Source organism: Doryrhamphus excisus, chromosome 8 (genome assembly GCF_030265055.1).
Source record: "Doryrhamphus excisus isolate RoL2022-K1 chromosome 8, RoL_Dexc_1.0, whole genome shotgun sequence".
Taxonomy (NCBI): domain Eukaryota; kingdom Metazoa; phylum Chordata; class Actinopteri; order Syngnathiformes; family Syngnathidae; genus Doryrhamphus; species Doryrhamphus excisus.
The window spans coordinates 10261521-10283249 of NC_080473.1; the positions used below are offsets into that span (position 1 = coordinate 10261521).

Sequence of the window (21729 nt, forward strand, 5' to 3'; positions counted from 1 at the left end):
TAATGCAGACTGGCTGTGCAGAGGGCAAAGTGACAGTGTGTGTGTGTGTGTGTGTGTATTGGGCGTGAAAGAGAGCGCAGCGAGATAGTGACTTCTACGCTTGTGTGCATGTATGTGTTGCTCTAGTCATCTGCACGTAGAACATATGTGCCGATGGAAGAGCACATGTGCCTATTAGGAGCTTCATTATGGACTTTTTTTTTCCATATTCCCTGGAATTTTCTGCATTTGACTGATTTTTTTTTTTTACATTGATGTGAGGATTCATCACTTACTTTGCTCTGAGCTTTACTCACCAGCCCAGCACTGTGTGTAGGCAACAGGCCTACGTGGACTTTCCCGAGCGTGCACCTTAGTGGGAAACTAAGGAGGACTGAGAAGATGTACCTATACAAAGCAACCTGCCCGGATATCCCGAACCCTAAGCAGAAGGTGGCCAGAAGGCAAAGCGGGGTCCAGGCTCAGGGCCTCAGCCAAGGGAGGCTTGTCAGTCAGACGGGTACGGGCACAGGCCCCCGAAGCTGCTTGCCTCTGATGCTGTGGGCCACCAACAAACCAAATGCTGTTTTGGAGCTTAAACATCTGGAGGAGTTTCTTAACTTTCACTCATTGTCACTGCATGACTCCTTCAAGAACCAGACAGGCATGGTCTACAGGTAAGATCACCTCTGTTCTTTTATTGCTGTGTTGCAACCCCCCCACCCCCGTCACCTGTTGCACTTGCTGTCCTCTGTAATCCTTATTCTATTTGACATGTGGATGCAGCATAAGTTTGAACAACAGAGTAGAAAACAATAACATTCATTCACTAAGCCCATCTATTGTCTGACGTTACTATTTTTAGGATGCCCTCTGTATTATGCAACGTGCACAGGAGTATTGATTCTCATCGGAAACTCAGACTGATCGGTCCCTACATTAGTGTTTGTTGTGTTGGCACATTAGATTTTAATAGCTATTATTTAAATAAATTTTATTTTTGACAGCCTTGCATTGTTGCATTGGTGCAAACCTATTTTGACTTTATTATTTGCATAACTGGAGTTATTTTATATATATATATATATATATTTTACTTTTATTTTATTTTGTCTTCACTATATTATATATATATATATATATATTGGTGCAAACCTATTTTGACTTTATTATTTGCATAACTGGAGTTATTTTATATATATATATATATATATTTATTTATTTTTATTTTATTTTGTCTTTACTATATTTTAAATATATATTTTATATATTTTTGTTTATATATATATATATATATATATAGATATATGTATATATATATATATATATATGTATGTGTGTTATTAATCCTTTTTTAACCAAAAAGAATATCAAAATATAATGTTGTATCATTGTAAATCAATGTTTGCCAATTGAAACAATATCAATCATTTTAGTCAATACTAAATATCATCGAAAAAATACTAAATTATGTTATAAAAACATATTTATTTGACACAGATTCTCATATTCTGTATTTTGAGGTGTTTATAACCTTATTTTCTCCCTACTTTTGTACATAAAAAGCAGCCTAAAAGTGAGAGTTCAAATCATGTTGTATTGGCACATCAGATTTTAATAACTATTACTTAAATAATTATTATTTTTGACAGCCTTTGCATTGTTGCATTGGTGCAAACCTATTTTTACTTTATTATTTGCATAACTGGAGTGGAAATTTTGTTTTTATATATATGTGTGTGTTAATAGTCTTTTTTTTTTTTACCAAAAAGAATATTAAAATAGAATGTTTGCCAATTTAAGCAATATCAATCATTTTAGTCAACACTAAATATCCTAGAAAAAATACAAAATTATGTTATAAAAACATATTTATTTGACACAGATCCTTATATTCTGTATTTTGAGGTGTTCATAATCCTATTTTCTCCCTACTTTTGTACATAAAAAGCAGCCTAAAAGTGAGAATTCAAATCAAACACAATGTAGGCATCACAAAATGATGCTTTCATAATGAGGATGTGATTGGTTGACACAAAAAGGGGCCGGACAAGAAAATTAAAACAATTAAAAGAGAGCTCTAGAATCAATCAGTAAATGTTCTAATGGCAGACAAAAAGTGTCAACATTTTGATTTCAGTGCTTCAGTCATGATGTTGTGTATAGTCTTGTTTGATCGTCTATCAAAGAGTACAAAAAATAATACTAAAAATAATAACACCCCCTTAACATTTTCCATTGTGTTGGTGCAGAAGAAATGAGAATCTGATTCCGTAAAGCCTTCCATCACGGAGGGGGCAGGGTGTGTGTTGGCAAGCTGTATCCCTTTTGGGTTGACCTGGCTTTAGGGGCTCATATGGCCATGTGCTGTTAGCACTTCGCCCTGGGATTTTGGCATATGCGGGTTCAAGAATGTGTTTGATAGCTTGTGTTCATTGCCATAGTAACAATGTACTGTATGTATGGCATATAGCATAGCAGCTGGCTGCCCTGAAGGCGTAGTTTGCGTTAATTCACAGAATCCTTATAGAATCACTGGGTGTGTGTTCTTGTGTGTACATCTGGGAGTGACATAAAGATATGTCCGTCCATTCAAAATGAAGATGTATTATTAAGTCATGGATGGCTGTTTTTTACTATAGAAATGCCATAGACCTGCACGGCGGACGAGTGGTTACTGCAGAGGTCTCACAGCTAGGAGACCCCGAGTTCAATTCCACCCTCAGCCATCTCTGTGTGGAGTTTGCATGTTCTCCCCGTGCATGCGTGGGTTTTTTCCGGTTTCCTCCCACATTCCAAAAACATGCTAGGTTAATTAGCGACTCCAAATTGTCCATAGGTATGAATGTGAGTGTGAATGATTGTTTGTTTATATGTGCGCTCTGATTGGCTGGCCACCAGTCCAGGGTGTACCCCAGGACGTGATTGCAAACTGGAGGCCTACCCTAATTAAGGGGGGATTTTGATGAAAATAATGAGCAATTTAAGAAAGAAAATTAACATATATGAAGAGCAGGGATTGACGAGGCTGTGTTAAATATTCTGGAAGATCTGGGTTCATATAGGGTTTGGATGTTCCCCCTGTGCATGCGTGGGGAATTCCGGGTACTCCGGTTCCCTCCCACATTCCAAAAACATGCTAGGTTAATTGGCGACTCCAAATTGTCCATAGGTATGAATGTGAGTGTGAATGGTTGTTTGTCTGTATGTGCCCTGTGATTGGCTGGCGACCAGTCCAGGGTCTCGCCTGAAGACAGCTGGGATAGGCTCCAGCACTACCCCCCCGCGACCCTCATGAGGATAAGCGGTAAAAAAATGAATGCCATAGACAACAAAAGTGTAGTTAAAAGTCACTGAAATGTGAGTTAAGTAAGCATCCAATTAGTCTAATTACATTAGTATGAGTGAAAAAACACCTTAATCAATTAAACAAAAGACGCTTTTAACCTAAATGCAGCTTAAATTTAATCCCACACCAAATTCAATCAAGTTGCTGACCAAATGGATTCATCACACGGCCGTGATATTATTGGAAAATGCAACAGCATGTTGGGAAGGTCGCAACACCGACGGGACATTTCAGACCTCCGGGTTGTAGAAGGTCACATTTTCAAGCATATGTCATGTGAATGTGTGTGTGAATGTGTGTGTGTGTTTGTGATGACGGTCTAGATGTTTGACAGTCCATCAGATGAAATGAACCGTGCTGATAGACTAAGGAGTGAAGGTGACAGCGTTAGTGTCCCCCACAGTTGGTCTGTCAATTTGACCTGTCACATTTCACTCATAAAAATTGGAGGAAATATCTTTTACTCCAATTTCACGACACGGAGCGCAAATAAGTGCAGACGGCAACTATCATAAAAACTTCAACCTTCAACCTTTGTAGCAACTTTGGTGTTGGTTGAGCAAAAACTGGAAACAAAAGAGAAAAAGTTCGTACAAATTTAATACATTAAATTTGAAAATGAAAATGAATGAATGACTGATTGAACCTCTGTCTGCACTGCATTTTACTTAAGATTTGAGTAAATAAAAGTAAAGTAAAGTAAAATCCATTCATTCATTTTCTACCGCTTATCCTCACGAGGGTTGAGGGGGTTGCTGGAGCCTATCCCAGCTCTCTTTGAGCGAGAGGCGGGGTACACCCTGGACTGGTGCCCAGCCAATCACAGGGCACATATAGACAAACAACCATTCACACTCACATTCATACCTATGGACAATTTGGAGTCGTCAATTAACCTAGCATGTTTTTGGAATGTGGGAAACCGGAAAACCACGCATGCACAGGGAGAACATGCAAAGGGTGGAATCGAACTCGGGTCTCCTAGCTGTGAGGTCTGCGCGAGTTAGTCTGAGTCATACATTCATTCATTTCGTATACCACTGGTCCTCATTAGGTTTGCAGGGGTATGCTGGAGCCTATCCCAGTTGACTTTGGGCAAGAGGCGGGGTACACCCTGGACTGGTCGCCAGCCAATCACAGGGCACATATAGACAAACACCCACTTCACAATGGACAATTTGGAGTCGCCAATTAACCTTGCATGTTTTTTAAATATGGGAGGAAACCGGAAAACCACGCATGCACAATCACAGGGCACATATAGACAAACAACCATTCACACTCACATTCATACCTATGGACAATTTGGAGTCGCCAATTAACCTAACATATTTTTGGAATGTGGGAGGAAACCGGAGTACCCGGAGTTCTCCACGCATGCACGGGGAGAACATCCAAACCCTACTTATATGAATTCAGATCTTCCAGAATATTTAACACAACCTTGTCAATCCTGCTCTTCATATCTGTTAATTCTCTTTCTTAAATTGCTCATTATTGTCATTAGGATAGACTTCATTGCGTTCCAGTTTCCAATCACGTCCTGTAAGTGTATCCCCACAATAACTTGGTGTAGCCTCCTCTCTATTCCAAACATCTCAAAGCTGCAGCATCATAAATAAAGTGTGAGTGTCCAGGGTTAGTTGAGCCGAGAAGATCCTCTGACACTTTTGGCTCACAAGCTCTGATGAAACAAATGACTTGTGACAGCAACAAAGAGAACACCTGATGGGAAAATCTCCTTGGAGTTTTATGGTATGCTGCGCTTAATTGCTTTTTCTAATCTTCTCTTTGGCCAGCTCCAATTCCAGCACTCATTCTAAATTAGACATCGACTTCTCAAGGCTTCTCAAATTGTTCACACTATTTGGGACTCATTTCAGAATATTTTTACAATATTACAGCTGTTTTGAAGTGACCACGTCTATTATTTAGCTAAGCGTTTTACAATGCAATTGTTATTTGTTATTTAAAATTATAGAGTTGATATAGCCCACACAAATAGGAGACTACGGTTCGATTCCCTGCTTGGGTATCTCTGTGTGGAGTTTGCAGTCGGTCTTCAGCGGTCCACTCTCTGTACATGTCTGTAGAAGACACTAAAGAAGAAGAAGACTTGAAGAAGACTGCAAAAAAAACATATTTATTCATTTGAAATTATTCAGGGCTGCACGGCGGTCGAGTGGTTAGTGCGCAGACCTCACAGCTAGGAAACCAGGGTTCAATTCCACCCTCAGCCATCTCTATGTGGACCCGGAGAAAACCCACGCATGCATGGGGAGAACATGCAAACTCCACAATGAGATGGCCGAGGGTGGAATTGAACTCGAGTCTCCTAGCTGTGAGGCTTGCATGCTAACCACTTGTCCGCCATGCAGCCCTGCTCCTATGCCATAAAATAGAATCATTGCTAATTTAGATTTCTACCCAAATGATCAAAAAAGAGGCAGACGAGTGGTTAGCGCGCAGGCCTCACAGCTATAAGACCCGAGTTCAATTCCACCCTTGACCATCTCTGTGTGGAGTTTGCATGTTCTCCCTGTGTATGCGTGGGTTTTCTCCGGGTACTCCGGTTTCCTCCCACATTACAAAAACATGCTAGGTTAATTGACCACTCCAAATTGTCCATAGGTATGAATGTGAGTGTGAATGGTTGTTTGTCTATATGTGCCCTGTGATTGGCTAGCCACCAGTCCAGGGTGTACCCCGCCTCTCGCTCGAAGACAGCTGGGATAGGCTCCAGCACCCCCGCGACCCTTGTGAGGATAAGTGGTAGAAAATGAATGAATGAATGAATGTTTTTTTTAACATTATTAGAGCAGGGCTGCACGGAGGTTGAGTGGTTAGCACGCAAGCCTCACAGCTAGGTGACCCGAGTTCAATTCCACCCTCGGCCATCTGTATGTGGAATTTGCATGTTCTCCCCGTGCATGCGTGGGTTTTCTCCGGGTACTCAGGTTTCCTCCCACATTCCAAAAACATGCTAGGTTAATTAGCGACTCCAAATTGTCCATAGGTATGAATGTGAGTGTGAATGGTTGTTTGTCTATATGTGCCCTGTGATTGGCTGGCAACCAGTCCAGGGTGTACCCCGCCTCTCGCTCGAAGACAGCTGGGATAGGCTCCAGCACCCCCTGACCATTGTCAAGAAAAGCGGTAGAAAAGGAATGAATGAATGAAATCATTCAACTCATTTTCAAGGTGACAGTATTGCCTTTCAGCCAATCACTTTATTATTCTGCTAGAACTTGTGATAGTATAAGGACAGCTGTCAAGATGTCTTATTTGGAGTGATGAAGCAGAACATAAGTGGTACCAGCTTGTAGGCATTAAGAATCCCTGGAGGGAGGATATAAAAGAGTGTGCATGTCCATGAATGGTTAGGTTTGTTACAAGAAAGGCAATTACTTCTTGTATTATTGTATGTGAGGGAGGGTGCTTGTTGGTAGTCTTGCCGTTAGGGGGCGCCGTGGACTTGCTACACTTTTGAATGCAAGCAGTGTGTGTGCCTGCACAGATGAGTGTGAAGAGTGCATTGAACAGCAGTTCCTATGGACGCTATGACTTCCTATGAGTCATTTTAAAGGTGCAGCTAAAATTAACACTGCGACAAATACAGGCTGTAACATTAATATTTCCAAGCACGGTGCGCCTATGGGGTGAAAGCCACAAACAAAAGGTGGCACAGAACATCAGATGGGTTCTCTCATGTTGTGTTTGCTCACAGAAGATGAATTGTGTGAAATTGAAATATTTGCAGAGTGCTCTGCTGGTGTGGATTGAAAGAGGATGTAATATCCAACCACCATAGAAAAAGAATTTCCTATGTTTGTTATTAGTTACGGGCTGCACAGCAATCTAGTGGTTAGCGCACAGGCCTCACAGCTAGGAGACCCGAATTCAATTCCAACCTTGGCCATCTCTGTGTGGAGTTTGCACATTCTCCCCTGTGCATGTGTGGGTTTTTTCCAGGTTTTTTCCTCCCACATTCCAAAAACATGAATGAATGAATGTCTCAGAATATCTCGCAAGCCTCACTGCGAGGAGACTCGGGTTCGATTCCACCCTTTGCATGTTCTCTCTGTGCATGCGTGGTTTTCTGGTTTCCTCCCACATTCTAAAAACATGCTAGGTTAATTAGCGACTCCAAATTGTCCATAGGTATGAATGTGAGTGTGAATGGTTGTTTGTCTATATGTGCCCTGTGATTGGCTGATGACCAGTCCAGGGTGTACCTGGACCTCTTGCCTGAAGACAGCTGTGATAGGCTCCAGCGCCCCCGACCCTCGTGAGGAAAAGTGGTAGAAAATGAATGAATGAATATTATTAGTTACGGGCTGCATGGCGTAATGAACGAAATGAACGAAATGAACGAAATGAACGAAATGAACGAAATGAACGAAATGAACGAAATGAACGAAATGAACGAATCAATTGTTTTGACCTTCACAGTCAATACAGTAGAACAAAACTGGACATGTGGCTGCACGGTAGGCAAGTGGTTAGCGTGCAGGCCTCACAGCTAGGAGACCCGAATTCAATTCCACACTCGGCCATCTCTGTGTGGAGTTTGCACGTTCTCCCCCGTGCATGTGTGGGTTTTCTCCTGTTTTTTTCCTCCCACATTCCCAAAACATGCTAGGTTAATTGGCGACTCCAAATTTTCCATAGGTATGAATGTGAGTGTGAATGGTTGTTTGTCTATATGTGCCCTGTGATTGGCTGGCGACCAGTCTAGGGTTTACCCTGCCGCTCACCTGAAGACAGCTGGGATAGGCTCCAGCACCCCTGCGACCCTTGTGAGGATAAGTGGTAGAAAATGAATGAATGAATTTTACTTTACTTTTATTTACTAAAATCTTCATCAAAATGCAGTGCAGACAGAGGTTCAATCAGTCATTCATTCATTTTCATTTCCCCCCCGCGACCCTTGTATCAGCACTTTACTGACTGTATTCTCATACTGCAGTAAAGCAGAGCCTAGACTAACTCTGTGTGTGTATTTTATGGGGTTAAGATGACTTATAAGTTAAAGTTTCAGTGTTTTCCCTTCAGACCGATTAGGAAAAGAGAGGGCCAGCGTGGCCTAATATCACAGACGTGTCCATACATAATCTGTCCAGGTAGTGGCTACTGTGCATTGCGTATAGTAGCATTAACACGTCATGCTTTTCAGGCTTGGTGCAGCAATGCAATGTATAGTTGCTGCAACCCCCCCCCCCCCCCTTTCTCACTGCAGTGTTCTAGAAGCAGAGTACAGAACACAACTTGTGATTTTTATTTCTCCAGTCTGAACAATTACTGATGGATGTATGGACTCCATACATCTCTCCGTGCAAGTCACTCATGCCTTTGAGAGTCCTTTGTGTGCAACCACGACCCCCCCCCCCCCCACCCCAACCCATCCCAACCCACCCCATTAGAATCATTTCAGTTTTTCATTTTTTTTTCCAAGCAATACCAAATGCAATACCTCTCTACTTGTTGGGAATTAACAGAACTGAGGCGACTGATTTGGTGTGATGTAAGAACGCTACTTCAAAGCGACACTTCACCTTCCTGTTAACTTGACGTGGATTTTATTCTTCACGTTCATGGTTCATTTTCTATGCACCATTAAGTCATAATATTGTTTTTGTTACATAAATAGATCTATTCACTATTTTACCTTCTGGTCAACAACAGCGTAAACGTGTGTGTTGTCAAGTATGGAATTACATTAAAGCCCTCTAGCAGAAAAGTGCTAAAGCGTGATATCGAAAACGATTAAGGCCAAGCGTGGTTTCTGATTCTCGGCTCCGCTTGCCATCTCAAAAAAAAAAAAATTTGCCACTATGCCATTTAATTTGCTGCGTTAAAAGAACTGCCACCATGTGATATACAGTAAGAGTAGTTTCTCTGCTCTTAAATACATTGAATACAACAGTACACACACACCACCTCCATACGGTTTCCATAGTGATGCTATTACCCAGATGATGGCTTTTGTGCAGTTGTTGCCACTCTTCAGAATCAAGTGTCCATATCCGGAGACTCTTTAGCTGTAGCGTGGGGGTGTACATGCTCATTAGGCTATAATACTGCTGTACATATTGGAGAACAACTATTATGTCACACATTTAGTCATTTATACTATGCATGCATAGTAATTAATATGAACTGTATAGTGGGATGACCAATAAGAAGAATATTTATGTTTCAGATGTGATTTCAGATTTCAGATTTATTATAAAAAAACAAATAAAAATAACAAAAGTAATTTTTAAGTTACCATTCCTAGTTTTTATGCCCATTCCGACTACCTGAGAAAAGACCTTCTTTACTGCAACTGTGGTGTTGATACTCCATTCCAGTTTGTTGCTGATGTGGGTCCCCGGGAACTTGAAAGTGGACACCTATTCCACTTCCTGGTCATCCTAAGTGGACTTTATTCAGATTTTCTTATGGTGTATAGTTAGTACAGTGTAGTATAGTAGTATAAAGTATATGTTGGCATGTTTTAGATGGTGGTTGATTTAAGGCAGGCAGTAGTGGTGTATCGGTCATGAACGAACGAGTCAAAAGAAGTAGTTCTTTTTTGTGAAGTCACCGCAAATGCTTTTTTTTTTGATTGGTTGGAGAGTCAGTTCACCGTACATTTTGCAGGGCGGGACTATCTGCATACTTGCCTGTCTTGTCCTATCGTTGTGACTCGCTCTGTGGGTGGGTGGGGTTAGAAAGACTGAAAGACCGAGACCGACAGATTGACCGACACTGTCGGTCCGTTTACAAAAAAACAACAAATTCTTTTGACCCGTTCGTTCATGACTGACACACCACTCGTCATCACATGTTGTTGCACTGTTGAGTCGTCGGAATGAACGTGAACATGAGTGAATGGACTGACTCAACACGACTGACCTGTGACTCTATGCACAGGGGGAGATCATAGGCTAACGACCTATTGACCGAAATGAAAGAAAGGTCTATATGTGCCCTGTGATTGGCTGGCGACCAGTCCAGGGTGTACCCCGCCTCTCGCCTGAAGACAGCTAGGATAGGCTCCAGCACCCCCGCGACCCTCGTGAGGATAAGCGGTAGAAAATGAACGAAATGAACGAAATGAACGAAATGAACGAAATGAACGAAATGAACGAAATGAACGAAATGAACGAAATGAACGAAATGAATGAAATGAACGAAATGAACGAAATGAACGAAATTAATGAATCAATTGTTTTGACCTTCACAGTCAATACAGTGGAACAAAACTGGACATGTGGCTGCATGGTGGGCAAGTGGTTAGCGCGAAGGCATCACCCCGAGGAGACCCCAGTTCAATTCCACCCTCGGCCATCTCTGTGTGGAGTTTGCATGTTCTCCCTGTGCATGTGTGGGTTTCCTCCCACATTCCAAAAACATGCTAGGTTAATTAGCGACTCCAAATTGTCCATAGGTATGAATGTGAGTGTGAATGGTTGTTTGTCTATATGTGCCCTGTGATGGGCTGGCCTCAAGTCAGCTGGGATAGGCTCCAGCCCCGTCCCGCGACCCTCGTGAGGATAAGCGGTAGAAAATGAATGAATGAACGAAATAAACGTATCTTTTAACTGAATGAACCGGAATGATCTGGTTCACTGAAATGAACATTTTTTTCCCACCACTAGCAGGCAGGGACATTGGCATACACTAAGAAGAGATTAAAAATGTGATTTAAAACCTCGGTACGCTGGTGAGAGCACCCTGATTTCAGGATCACACTACCTCATATGTCTGTAAGGTGAGCGGAAAGTCAGCCATGGTTTTTCCGGGTTGAGCAGCATCACCTGATGGTCCTTCAAACCTGACAAATGAACCATTTAATTGTTATCTACTGCCCCTGTAGTTTGTTATGTGCGGGATTACCTGCCATACTCCCTGGTGGAGAAGTGGAAATTGATCCTTTCCCTGTAGGCTGCCTGGCCGCTTTTAAGCCCCTTTTGAGGTTGAGTCTGGCCTGGCCATATTCCTCCCGATCCCCTGACTTGAGTCTATACACTTTAGAGATTTTTTTTTTATACACAGTTCAATGTTTTGTCTCCTCTGGTGAGGGTCACATGGTTAAAATCACCTGCCACAATAAAACCCCCAGCAACAACAGAAAATGGGGCAGGTAATGAGGTCTACATTTAACTGAGTCCGGTGAGCAATGTCTTTTAATAATGGTGTTTGTGCTCCAGCTGTTTTTTTAATGTATACACACAGTTCGTCACCACGGGTCGATACTCCTGGAGGATGTAGCACGACCTGCTAGCTCGATCTCACAGATGACCATAACTGGACGAATGAGTTGTAGTTCATCCGTTCATCCGTCTGCTTGCAGTAGTCAAAATTATCTGTACATGCAATGCATGTTTAAAGATAGATGGATGGATGGATGGATAGATGGATAGATGGATAGATAGATAGATAGATAGATAGATAGATAGATAGATAGATAGATAGATAGATAGATGGATGGATGGATGGATGGATGGATGGATGGATGGATGGAAGGACTTTCTTTATTGTCATTGCACAATAACACAGTCGGGAAATTACCAACGAAATGTCGTTGCCTGGCTCCCCTATAATAATAAATAATAATAATAATGTGGAGAATTCATAGATGACATCAAATATGAACAACAATGTACAATGTAAACAGTAAATTGCACAAATAATTAAAATAATTGTATATATATTATTATGTATATATATATACATATGTGTATATATATACGTATGTATATGTATATATGTATGTATATACATTCATTCATTCATTCATTTTCTACCGCTTATCCTCACGAGGGTCGCGGGGGTGCTGGAGCCTATCCCAGCTGTCCTCGGGCGAGAGGCGGGGTACACCCTGGACTGGTCGCCAGCCAATCACAGGGCACATATAGACAAACAACCATTCACACTCACATTCATACCTATGGACAATTTGGAGTGGCCAATTAACCTAGCATGTTTTTGGAATGTGGGAGGAAACCGGAGTACCCGGAGAAAACCCACGCATGCACGGGGAGAACATGCAAACTCCACACAGAGATGGCCGAGGGTGGGAATTGAACCTCCTAGCTGTGAGGTCTGTGCGCTAACCACTAGACCGCCGTGCCGCCCCGTATGTATATACATATATACAGTACATAAATAGATGACATCAAATATGAACAACAATGTATAGCGTAAACAGTAAATTGCACAAAAAATGTCAATAATTGTGTATATATATATATATATATATGTAATATATTGTAATTTAGTGTATTAAAATATGGCACCAATTGACCATTTTAATGACAAGCTCTTTGTATGGTTTAAAGGACTGCTACAGAAGTTTTCTTTTAATAACACAGGCCATTGCTCAACAACTGAAGAAGAAAAACGTCCATGTGAAGCTGAAGTGAGAATACCTGTCAGCTTTCTTTCCACTCTAGAGAGTACCTCACTGTACCCGCACCTGATTTTTTTTTTAATTGCCTTTCCTTCTATACATCTATTTATTGATTTCTCAATTCGTCGCCTCCTATACGAACCAGACGAACCACAATTACCGTCTATTAAACCCACAATTACGCAGCCCAGTGATGGGTCGCTGTACAATCTACAATCACAAGCCTGACTTAACATGCTGAGTCGGTGTGTGTGTGTGGGGGGGGGGGGGGGGGGGGGGGGGGGGGGCGGTGAGATGGAGCAGGAAATGAATGAACATAGCTTCATAGTGTTCTCCATTACTTGACAGGTGGATGAGTCCAAGGCCGAGGCTCGTCACTGTAATAGGCTTACTCCTCCAGCATTCATGCCACATGGTGTCTATCATATATCATGGATACAAATCACAAGCAACACCCCCCCTGTGGAGTAAGACACAAACACACAAATGCATTCTAGCTACCCAGAATGCTCCACTACTATGGTAAGATAATTGTAAAGGGAATACATTATTCAGTAGTGTCCACCCCTATGCAGCCACAAGAGGTTCAGTCCAATCAGGACAATGGCATGTATACCCAGAAAACACACTTTTCTGACAGTGTACACACTGGACTGGTCACCAGCCAATCACAGGGCAACAACCATTCACACTCACATTCATACCTATCTACAGTGGCGTCATTAGGCCAGAAGGTCCACGGAAAACGACCTTCTGCACACCAATGTGTCTCTTATAAGAATTACTGCCTTTATTGGGATTCTGATAAACCTGATGTGGTCTAATCAGTTGCACACTGAAAAGTTTCAACAACACAACAATCAAAATGCTATTTTTTTTTTTGCCCAAAATAAGAAAAAACGCCTTGCAGGTTTTACTTTGCTATGTATCTCTGGAGACATCCCAAGCACTGCAGACTGCAAGTTAAAGAGGATGGGAGTTTATCTCTGCTGGTACCTATAGATACTGCAGAGTCCACTGGACCTAAATAAATGGCATATAACAGCCTAACACTTTTATTAGTATTTCACTGGGCTATGTTTACATGCAGTCAAATAATCTTATCATAGTCGGAATATTAGCAATAACGCTCTTGCATGTGGCCATGTAAACACCAAAAACCCGAATATTACCCCTGGGTTACTCCTTTTTGAATTTGAATATCTGGTCATATTCCATCATCAAGATGTTGTCCGTGCGTCGCAGTTTTGATCGGGATAATCCAATTGTTTACAATTACCATTTATACATATATATGCATGTAAACAGGGGCGGCACAGAGGTCTAGTGGTTAGCACATGCAGACCTCACAGCTAGGAGACCAGGGTTCAATTCCACCCTCGGCCATCTCTGTGTGGAGTTTGCATGTTCTCCCTGTGCATGCGTGGGTTTTCTCCTCACATTCCAAAAACATGCTAGGTTAATTGCCGAATCCAAATTGTCCATAGGTATGAATGTGAGTGTGAATGGTTGTTTGTCTATATGTGCCCTGTGATTGGCTGGCCACCAGTCCAGGGTGTACCCCGCCTCTCGCGGGATAGGCTCCAGCACCCCCCGCGACCCTTGTGAGGAAAAGCGGTAGAAAATGAATGAATGAATGCATGTAAACAGGTTTTTATTCCGAATGTTTCAGAAACCGGAATATTGACCTTATTGCGTGCATGTAAACAAAGTGACTGTTCCTCGTTGGACAAGACTGAGTCGATATCAGAAATAAGATGAGGAAACATGCTAGACTTGTTCTGATAGCAATGAAAAGGACATCCTTTTGAAGGACTTGATCCGGCCAAGTCGTATCATGAGTTATTCAACAGATTCTCAATGCCCCCAACAGCACTTAAACAGCACTATTCTCTGACGGAAGCGTCATATATTTTGCAAGGAAAGGCTCCGCATTAAGAGGATGACGTTGAAAGTGAAAAGGAGAGCAATTTATCAAGCTGATTTGACTGGAATAGACAACACATGTCATCCCCCCCCCCCCCCCCAAATATTGCCTTTGTCAAAAGACATTAGAAAGCTACGGGACCCCCTGAAATGCCTATATTCCAGTATCAAGGCAAGACTTTGACCAACACCCATCAAATACACTATTGTTATATTAGGCAGGGGTGTCACTCGGTTCTGAGTAAAGGGGGGGCTTAACCCCCTGGAGATGCACCCCCTACCCCTAAAATAGGCCTAATGACGCCACTGTGCATAGGTATGAATGTGAGTGTGAATGGTTGTTTGTCTATATGTGCCCTGTGATTGGCTGTGTGTACCTCGCCTCTCGCCCAAAGACAGCTGGGGTAGGCTCCAGCACCCTTGTGAGGATAAGCGTTAGAAAATGAATGAATGAATGAATGAATGGTCCAATCTGGTCCCATTACGTCATGTGACGTATATATTACAAATATACTAATATATGTTTTATATACGTACTGTACCTGCTGTAACAGGTACATTCATGACAACATGCAATACTTGTGTTTTTCTGTATTTTGATCATTTTTAACATTACTAGAACTTTTCTGTGCGCATTGATTGACATCTAGTGCTAATTCCGTCAACAACTACTACTACTACTCAACATAGTGAGAAATTATATGTACAATTATATGTATGTGCATTTATAATCATTCATATATTTTTAATTGCACCACATGTACACATATGCGTCTTCCTTCCATACACAAATCATGAAGTGGGTATGGGGGGGTTGTTTTGAGTGGGGGCTTGCAATCAGCAAATGTTGGCAGCCTGAAGATGATGCTGTAAAAAACAGAGAAAGAAGTGAGTGGCTAAAGTGCTAATGGCAGAAATGTAACCAAGCACCCTGGCAGGACCTCGGAGTGACTACCAACCCCCCCACCCTGCCCCCATCTCATGTCCTCCCTCACCTTTTCTCCCTTCTCTCTCACACACCACTGCTCTCCACTGTGAGAGCAGCAACAGCGCAGCATCCCTCTCTCTCTCTCTCTCTCTCTCTCTCTCTCCTTCTCTCTCGTCCTTCTTGCAACGTTCCCTCCAGCTCCTCTGATTGTCATTCTGCCGCTGGAAGCAGCCTTAGAAGCATCACATCGGAGAAGAAAGAGTCCAATGAGGGTGCAACTTGGAGATTCCCCACAGAAGTCCACAGTCTTCCATGCTTTTTGATGGCTGACCTTTACATTTTTCCGAAGCAACGCCGGATGGAAGAGTGTTAAAAGCTTTATTTGGCGTCACATGGAGACGCAGCAACCGAAGAGCTTCGCCATCTCCCGCAGAACTTGAACACATAGACTTTCTCAGAAAGAGAGTCTGACCTGTTTCCTTCGACCGCTTCTTTTTATCTCCCCATCATCGTCTAACTGAAAGATCCAACATGCAGGTGTCCATCGCCTGCACTGACCACAACCTGAAGAGAAGCAATGGGGACCACAGCAAGCAGAACGCCACCAGCCCCAGCGTGGTCAACCAAGCCCGGGCCAAGTTCCGCACAGTGGCCATCATCGCCCGCAGTTTTGGTTCCTTCACTCCACGCCACATCTCACTCAAAGAGTCCACGGGAAAACACACAGGCATGAAGTACAGGTGTGTGTATCTATGTGGTGCATTATTCTGTTGGCTTTTTCTAAAACTCTTCTTCCTTGTAATTACTATCACACTTTGATCAATGAAAGTTAGAATAAGTGTTGCAAAATTGTAGAAAAAACAGACATAAAACTTAATTTATTCATAAATGACAAGACAAATAACAAATTCATTGAGCAAGGTTAAAAAGCCATAGCATTTCAGTATGTGGAATCAAACTATGGAATGGATTGAGTAAGGAACTCAAACAATGCACAACGATGAGCCAATTCAAGAAACAATACAAGCAGTTGATGTTTGCTAAATACAAGGATGATGTGTTATATATATATATCACAATATTGACGGTTACTATGGTACCCATTAATGGTAATGGTAATATAATAATAATAATAATAATACATTTTATTTGTATAGCGCTTTTCAAGATACTCAAAGACACTTTACAAAAGAATGAAGTTGAATAGAGCAAGTAAACAGAATAAAAGACACACCAAAATACAACATTCATTGGTTAGTACACAGTTAAAAAAAGCGGGGGCGGGGCACAGCAGTCAGATATAGAAGGTTAGACATTAAAAACAGATTTAAAGAGGTGGGTTTTGAGTTGTTTTTTGAAGGTGGGAAGGTCAGGGCAAGCACGGAGTGAATGGGGCAAAGAGTTCCAGAGAGTGGGGGCAGCGATGGAGAAGGCTCTGTCTCCCCAGGTAATGGTTTTATTTCATTTGAACATGCATCAGATTACAATTGAGTGCATCCCATAATCAGTTCACAGTTCCACATGTCCGAAAGGAGTAGGAAGAAGCAAAGCTTATTAAATCCTACCCTTCCATCTGGTACTTTTACAATCAGTAACTGTTACATTTGTTCACTTCCTGCTTTCCTCATACAATTTAATGTTTTTTTTATTTTTAATTTTTAATTTAATTATTACATTTAAATTATCATATTATATATTTATTGTTATTAATTAATTATTTTTTTCTTTTTTTATTATTATTTTTATTTTTTTTTAATTTTTTGTCACGTACCAAAGTATGAGATGATATGATCATACAATGACATAATGGGTACCATAGTAACTGTCAAAATAGTGATATATATAGCACATCATGACTGGTTCAAGACTCTTGTTTGAGTTCCTTACTCATTATGTCACGATATGGTCATATCAACCCGTACTTTGGTATGTGTCAAAAAATTAAAAAAATAATAAAAATTATATCGGAAAGCAGGAAGTGAACAAATGTAACAATTACAGATTGTAAAAGTAGCAGATGGAGGAGTAGGATTCAATAAGCTTTGCTTCTTCCTACTCCTTTTGGACTGTGAATTGATTATGTGATGCACTCAGTTGTAACCTGATGCACGTTCAAATGAAATTAAACCATCACCATTACCATAACCTTCCAGGACTTATGAATAAGTCTAGATTGATATCTGACAATTACCATCAGCCCGCCTCTTCTCTCTATCTTTTTTCCCTTTCTACTCACCTCGCACCTTCTTTTTTGTCTTTACTCACCAACACTCAAATGTTCCAAGTGCCATGAATGGAATAGAGCTCATTTGCTTCTGCTTCTCTCCCACGCGCCCACAAAAAAAAAAAAAAAAGTACCTCACCGACTTTCTCTCTGCCTTTTGCCGCTTTGATGAGACAGATCTGCAGTGTGGGCAAAGCGTCTGAATTCATTTTGACCTCTGCCAACTTGTGTGTTTGACTCGCTCGCTCGGTCTCAAGCCGAAGAATCCTGTGTAGAATTCTCTCCGAGCTCTGCAGAGTATACATGAATGCTTGCATCAAGTGTGGGTGTACAACAGAGTCCATGGTGACAGATTGCAGGTTGAAAGTGGTGCTATTATAAATGCTTTCACGCTCCGTGGTGGCCACCAATGCAAAAGTAATTTCCACAGAGAGGCAGTACCAGTTGGCGTTTACTGTGTATAAATCTCAGTTTCTTGCTTTGAGTCACTATTAGTGTAGTGGTTAACTCAGCTGTGATGGTTGGAATGTTTACTGCCAGTTCGGAATGGAAAAACTTTCTTTCATGAAAATGGTTCCGTGTACTTTCCTGATGTTGGTAAATGTAAATATTCATTTCAGAATACTGCGGAAATGCAGGTCGTTTAAAGGACTGTTAATACACTCCTTTTTGAACTCTACTTCAATTACTCAGTGTGTGGACAATATGTAATCTAAGTGGGCTCCGGTGCAGCGGCAACAGTAATGAGAGCTGGGAAACAGGTGCCCAGTGTACTACGGACTGGTACCACACGGCCTTGTGTTGGCAGCGGCGACATACAATGACGGTGCGACAAAGAAAATGACTATTTGTCAGAGTCTTTTAAATACATTCATATAAAGAACCGATTCATGTTTTCACAGAGAAGTATGAAGTATTGCTTCATGAGGCGCAGTATAAATACGAGTGATGGATGGATGGGTGAGTGTAACTGATAAAATGACATGACACTTCCTGACAGGATTTGACTACAGGGCGCATTGACGAATCAGCCTTGACAGCAAACATGATTGACGTGTGTTCTGATAGAACCATTGTCTGAGTGGTCTCTGCTCTCTCCTTTTGTAATGTGAAACAAAAACCCAACCATGTGGTTGGGTCAGTAATCTTAGAATATTTTAATTGAGTTTCCATTCAAGCCTTATTAGTGCACCATTGCATTAAGCGGTGCCTTGGTTAGTGGCATTAATCCGTTCCTGGATGTCCGACTTAAACCAAAATGGACTCTAACCAAGACAAGTTTTCTCATAGAAAATAATGTAAATTCTATGAATCTGTTCCAGACACCCAAAAATGTTAAAACATACAAATTTTATTGACAATTTTATATATTTTATATATAATTTGATATATTTATATAATTATATTTATAGTTCTATATGCAGAAAATGATGCAAAAAATAATTACAAATGACAAAAAGAATGGACAGCTGAAAAGTTAACATCACCTTTTCATAGTTTTGCAAACTGTTCATTCATTCATTCATTCATTCATTCATTTTCTACCGCTTTTGACAGCAAACATGCAACTAAATATGTTAAAGATAAAGTTGGCGCCTTGGTTAGTGTCATCAATCCGTTCCCGGATGTCCGACTTAAACCAAAATGGACTCTAACCAAGGCAAGTTTTCTCATAGAAAATAATGTAAATTCTATTAATCGGTTCCAGACACCCAAAAATGTTAAAACCTACACATTTTATTGACAATTTTATATATAATTTTATATATTTATATAATTATATTTAGAGTTCTATGTGCAGAAAATGATGCAAAAATAATTACAAATGACAAAAAGAATGGACAACTGAAAAGTTAACATAACCTTTTCTTAGTTTTGCAAACGGTTCATTAATTAATTCATTCATTCATTTTCTACCGCTGTTGACAGCAAACATGCAACTAAATATGTAAAAGATAAAGTGGCGCCTTGGTTAGTGTCATTAATCCGTTCCCGGATGTCCGACTTAAACCAAAATGGACTCTAACCAAGACAGGTTTTCTCATAGAAAATAATGTAAATCCTATTAATCTGTTCCAGACACCCAAAAATGTTAAAACATACACGTTTTATTGACAATTTTATATATTTTATATACAATTTTATATATTTATATAATTATATTTAGAGTTCTATATGCAGAAAATGATGCAAAAAATAATTACAAATGACAAAAGAATGGATAACTGAAAAGTTAACATAACCTTTTCCTACTTTTGCAAACTGTTACTGCACAAAATATCATCTTATTGAGTGGAAGCTGGCTGGGTGAGTTAGTTAGTGAGTTGGTTAGCTAGTTGGTTAGTTAGTTAGTTAGTTAGTTAGTTAGTTAGTTAGTTAGTTAGTTAGTTAGTTAGTTAGCAGAGCATGCTAATTCGGCTGCGTGTATGCGACTCAGACTGTACGACTTTGTTTTGCACCATTGCAACTAAATATGTTAAAGATACAGCGTTGTCTTGGTTAGTGTCATTAATCCGTTCCAGGATGTCTGACTTAAACCAAAGTGGACTCTAACCAAGGCAAGTTTTCTCATAGAAAATAATGTAAATCCTATTAATCTGTTCCGGACACCAAAAAATGTTAATACACATTTTATTGACAATTTTATATATTTTATATATAATTTTGTATATTTATATAATTATATTTATACGTAGTTCTATATGCAGAAAATGATGCAAAAATAATTACAAATGATAAAAATGATGAAAAGTTAACATAACCTTTTCCTAGTTTTGCAAACTGTTAGTTAGTTCGGTAGTTAGTTTAGCAGAGCATGCTAATGCGTCTGCATGTATGCAACTCGGGCTGTACGGGTTTGTTTACACCATGTTGTTTACCATCCATTCATATTCTATACTACTATACTACGAGCGTTACAGTTTATATTGAAGGTGAAGTTTTGCGAATTTTCTGATGCCCCCTGGCGGCCACGGCGCCATTACCATTTTCCTATATTACCTAATGGATCAGCTGGCTCTGGTTTAAGAAGACTTCACTATCATTGCAGTTCTTATAGGCGCAATAAAAAATCCTCTTGTTCACTATAATGTTTCCTTGGCAGCTCGGAACGGAGGGAGTAAGGACACAGGAAGTCAGCAGGGACCAAGTAACACACAGCAAGACAGGAAGTTACTCAAAAAAAAAAAAAAGCACAATAAGGAATATGAGATACATACGTAAATTTCTACACATTTCCCAATTGAATCCATTGTCATAATCTTTTCTTTGACCATAATCTAAAATCATGCCTGGGTCATTTAGTTCAGAGGTCACCAGTCTTCAATTGGGTCCTTAATTACTGGTCTACCAGTCACTACTCTAAGCACCAGTGATTAGATGGTCAGTTAGTCTCAGTCATTGCATGGTTTACCCTCAGAATCTCTATATTATAGTATATAGTGCCCTGCAACTAAATGTTGTTTTTGTTTTGTTTTGTATAGATATAATTAAGATTTGACCGAAAGTGGACGCTACAATGCAAATAACCACCAAAAAAGTCATCTCGATTAGTTTCCTCTTTAGGCCTTTAAAGCACAGTGCTTCTCGGCATCAACAAGGAATATTGGCTTGTCTGAAAAAGAGGCTAAGAGCTTCTCACGTAATCCTTGCCCTCATGGAAACCCAACCGCCAGTTAACCTCATTAAATTGTTGACATTTCTACATCTGCGACTTGCGGCTTGAATGACATCTATTTGCTTGTTTTTAGTGTTGCTCTTTGGTTTTGATGGGCTTTTATATGTGCTTTTTCTTTTGTCCAAACACGCTCTTTTGCAATTTCAATGCTATTTTCTAAATAATACATTGCATGCTCCTACCAAAAGCCTGTTAGAAGGGGCAGTCAGCTGACAAAAATCCTCAAGATGTAAGTGCCCCTTTTCCT

The 21729-nt window shown here is 40.6% G+C and overlaps 1 protein-coding gene across 3 annotated transcripts in view; it reads left to right on the forward strand.

The window, feature by feature from the left end:
• kcnab1a (potassium voltage-gated channel subfamily A regulatory beta subunit 1a) overlaps positions 1-21729 on the forward strand; it is a 68681-nt gene continuing 46952 nt past the window's right edge. Inside the window, exon 1 of one of the 3 annotated variants that reach the window (XM_058079719.1) lies at positions 1-656. In XM_058079719.1, the coding sequence (XP_057935702.1) occupies positions 382-656 (275 nt within the window). In that variant the 5' untranslated portion in view covers positions 1-381. Of the gene's footprint in view, positions 657-15789; positions 16323-21729 lie in introns of those variants that run through there. The other 2 variants (XM_058079718.1, XM_058079720.1) reach the window with 2 other exon arrangements.